The sequence below is a fragment of the Arachis duranensis genome, chromosome 9, assembly GCF_000817695.3.
Source record: "Arachis duranensis cultivar V14167 chromosome 9, aradu.V14167.gnm2.J7QH, whole genome shotgun sequence".
Classification (NCBI taxonomy): domain Eukaryota; kingdom Viridiplantae; phylum Streptophyta; class Magnoliopsida; order Fabales; family Fabaceae; genus Arachis; species Arachis duranensis.
This window is the reverse complement of record NC_029780.3, coordinates 114,716,970-114,720,044: the sequence shown is the minus strand read 5'-3', so window position 1 is coordinate 114,720,044 and position 3,075 is coordinate 114,716,970. Positions and strand designations below refer to the sequence as shown.

Sequence of the window (3,075 nt, the reverse complement as noted above, 5' to 3'; positions counted from 1 at the left end):
ACTAAGACACTTTCAATTCACCTTCCTTATCCATAATCGGTTCCAACTCTCAACAGCTTCGGGTTTCGTTATTATTACTCTCTTCTTTCTTTTAACTGTATTATATTCTGATATCAGAGTCTTTCTCTTTGAAATATTTTGCACGTAGAAATGGCACTACCAAATTCGATGACCTTGCCCTTGTCATCCTTCGTATCACCTACTTTTGTAAAAAAGAGGAACTTGATCATTCCCAAGCAGAAACAGTTAAAGCTCGGAAAGAAGTTTTTGAATGTGAGCTTTTTCTCAAAACTCTTGAGGCTTTCTTTCATGATGCGTATATGTATGAAGTTTATCTTAGCAAAAATATTCTGATTGTTATAGTCTGAAAGAGTTCAATAAAGTTTTGTTTGTTTCTTTTGGTCTATTTCCTTGAAGCAGGTTGGTGATTCTAAAGTGATAAGAGTACCAACAAGAGTTCAAGCTCTCAAGTCTGATGATGCTGATTGGAAGAGACGGCGTGAAGCTTCTAGTGACTCTGATGATGAAGAGGACACACCTCCTTCATTTGATCAAAATGACCCTTATAGTATGAGCCTTGAAGAGAGACTAGAATGGAGGAGGAAAATTAGAGAAGTAATGGATAGAAAGCCGGAAGTTCAAGAGGAGTTAGACCCTGAAGAGAAGAAGAGAAAATTCGAAAAGCTTTTGAATGATTACCAGCTTGTTGTGGAAGAGGAGGATCCTGACTGGCCTGAAGATGCAGATGGGCGGGGATTCAACTTAGGGCAGTTTTTCGACAAGATTACCATTAAGAACACCAAAAAGGCCAATGATGACGACGACGACGACGATGACAAGGAAGAAATAGAATGGCGAGATGATAATTACATTCGACCTATTAAAGACATAAAGACTGCAGAATGGGAGGAGACTGTATTCAAAGACATAAGTCCGTTGATTATTCTCGTACACAATCGATATAGAAGGTTTGATTTATATCTTAAAAATTCAGTTGGATGTAATGCAAAATTATTTTGTATATAGTTTTGCCATTAATCAGAGCACTCTGCTGTTTGTTCAGTGTAATTAGCAACCTAGATGGAGTGCAATTTGATAGTTCACTTTGACATTTTCTTCTCCTTACAATAAGAATTCCTCTACTAGAATCTAGATTGAGTTTCCCTGTAAATCACTATGTGTGCATTCATGTGAATATGAGGATGCTTATTGTCTTGCGTTTTTATCTTGCGTGTGTAATAAACCTTAGAATCTGCAAAAGTACTTTCGGTCTACTAGATGTAATATGCAATAAAATTACGTCAAGTGATCATTCTTACTACTAATAACATTTTTATTTTATTGTTAGGCCGAAAGAGAATGAAAAAATTCGAAATGAACTGGAGAAGGCTGTGCATATCATATGGAACTGCAGATTACCATCCCCAAGAGTAAGTAGAGTCATAACATTGATTGACTTTGATTCCTGTTACTCCATTTGAATTCTTATTTTCATTTTTCGGATCTCAAATCTTATCTCATTTCATGTGAAGTGTATTGCACTTGATGCTGTTGTCGAGACTGAACTAGTTGATGCACTTCAAGTGTCAGTCTTCCCAGAAATTATCTTTACCAAAGCAGGGAAGATCTTATACCGTGAAAAAGGTATTTGACTGTCTATTTTATTTTAGCATTTAAAAGATTTAAAAGAAGGAGAAATGTCCTTTTTCATATCTTGTTAGTTTTCCTTCGGACTAAGCTTAACTTCAATTTGGTGGTCTGTCAGCACTTCGAAATGCAGATGAATTGTCAAAAATCATGGCATTCTTTTACTACGGCGCAGCTAAACCTCCATGCCTGAATAGCATATCAGATTCTCAAGAAGAAATTCCTTCTGTTAGCATTGATAATCCGGTATCCTGAAAGATTAAAGGACAAAGTTGTTAGAGTCAAATGCTACAATGTCTTCCTTTAAAAATGTCTTTGCCATTCAACCGTCGGTAAAATATGTTAAGTGAATGTGTAGCCCCTCCGATAACATATAATCTGATAGAATAGCGTACATCATGGGCAAGAAAATTCCTCGGGTGGACTGCTCGATGCATTCTGGTCGAAAGGTAGCCACAACAGGGAACGAGCATAGGACTTAGTTAGCTGTGACTTGTGGCAAAAGAAAAGTTGAAGTTTGAGTATGTTTTTTAGTGACCTGACTGATGAGTTTGCTAATGGAAGCAAAAGCAATGTTGTATACATTTAGCACAGGTTTTTCCGAAAGAAAAATGTTAGCTAGTTATAATTGTTTTGCCAAAAATTCATGTGGTTGTAAGAAAATTCCATTTCATTATGGTTTGTGTAAATTTTTAGTTGGTTTGCATGTATCTATTCTTTGTGGCAGAGGAGTATCCCTGTCTTAACTTATTTACTGTAGTAACTAGTTGTCGCCTCCCCTCATAAGCGCAATAGCGTCTTACCTCTGCATTCATCTTGATTAAAAGAAAAAGCTTTGCTCTCAGATGATTTTTGAACTTCTCATTGCCTCTAATCGTTTCTATCTGTTCTATTTAATGCAAAAATATAACCTATACAGAACATTTCGCTCTTAATGTTAATGACTTGATATAGAGTCTTTGTATTGATATCTTTGAGCGTGAGACAAGTATAATTGTGAAAATAGATGATGACATCAAAATAAAATTATACAGTTATAGAAATATTAGTAGAGTAAGATTGAAGCAATATTAATTATAGCTAGATCAATGACACCAAAGTCGTCAGAAGATAATGTATTTTCCCCTAATTTTATAATAAAAATAACTTGTATGCGTTATTTTTCTTTTCTTAATATAGTGTTAATTGTATTAACTATAAAATAGTTATTTAATCTACTTTTTTCAATAAATCAGGTATATATACTCAATATGACCATAAATAATCTAGTAGTACTTAAATCTACCAACAAAGTTTTATATATTGGTATACTGTGAAGTAAAAAAATATTAAAATCAGCTCAAAATGAAGAACAAATTGATAGAGAAACCTAATGCAGAAAGTTTTGTAATAAACAATAAATAATTTAAACCTACTGAATAACAATTT

At 34.2% G+C, this 3,075-nt stretch overlaps 1 protein-coding gene across 1 annotated transcript in view; it reads left to right on the top strand.

The window, feature by feature from the left end:
* The window catches only part of LOC107467568 (thioredoxin-like fold domain-containing protein MRL7L, chloroplastic), a 2,656-nt gene extending 188 nt beyond the window's left edge, over positions 1 to 2,468 (top strand). The window contains exons 2-6 of the mRNA XM_016086699.3: positions 149 to 273; positions 421 to 968; positions 1,349 to 1,430; positions 1,533 to 1,644; positions 1,766 to 2,468. Of these exons, the coding sequence (XP_015942185.1) occupies positions 151 to 273; positions 421 to 968; positions 1,349 to 1,430; positions 1,533 to 1,644; positions 1,766 to 1,902 (1,002 nt within the window). The 5' untranslated portion in view covers positions 149 to 150 and the 3' untranslated portion in view covers positions 1,903 to 2,468. The remainder of the gene's footprint in view (positions 1 to 148; positions 274 to 420; positions 969 to 1,348; positions 1,431 to 1,532; positions 1,645 to 1,765) is intronic.
* Positions 2,469 to 3,075: the final 607 nt, after the last annotated feature.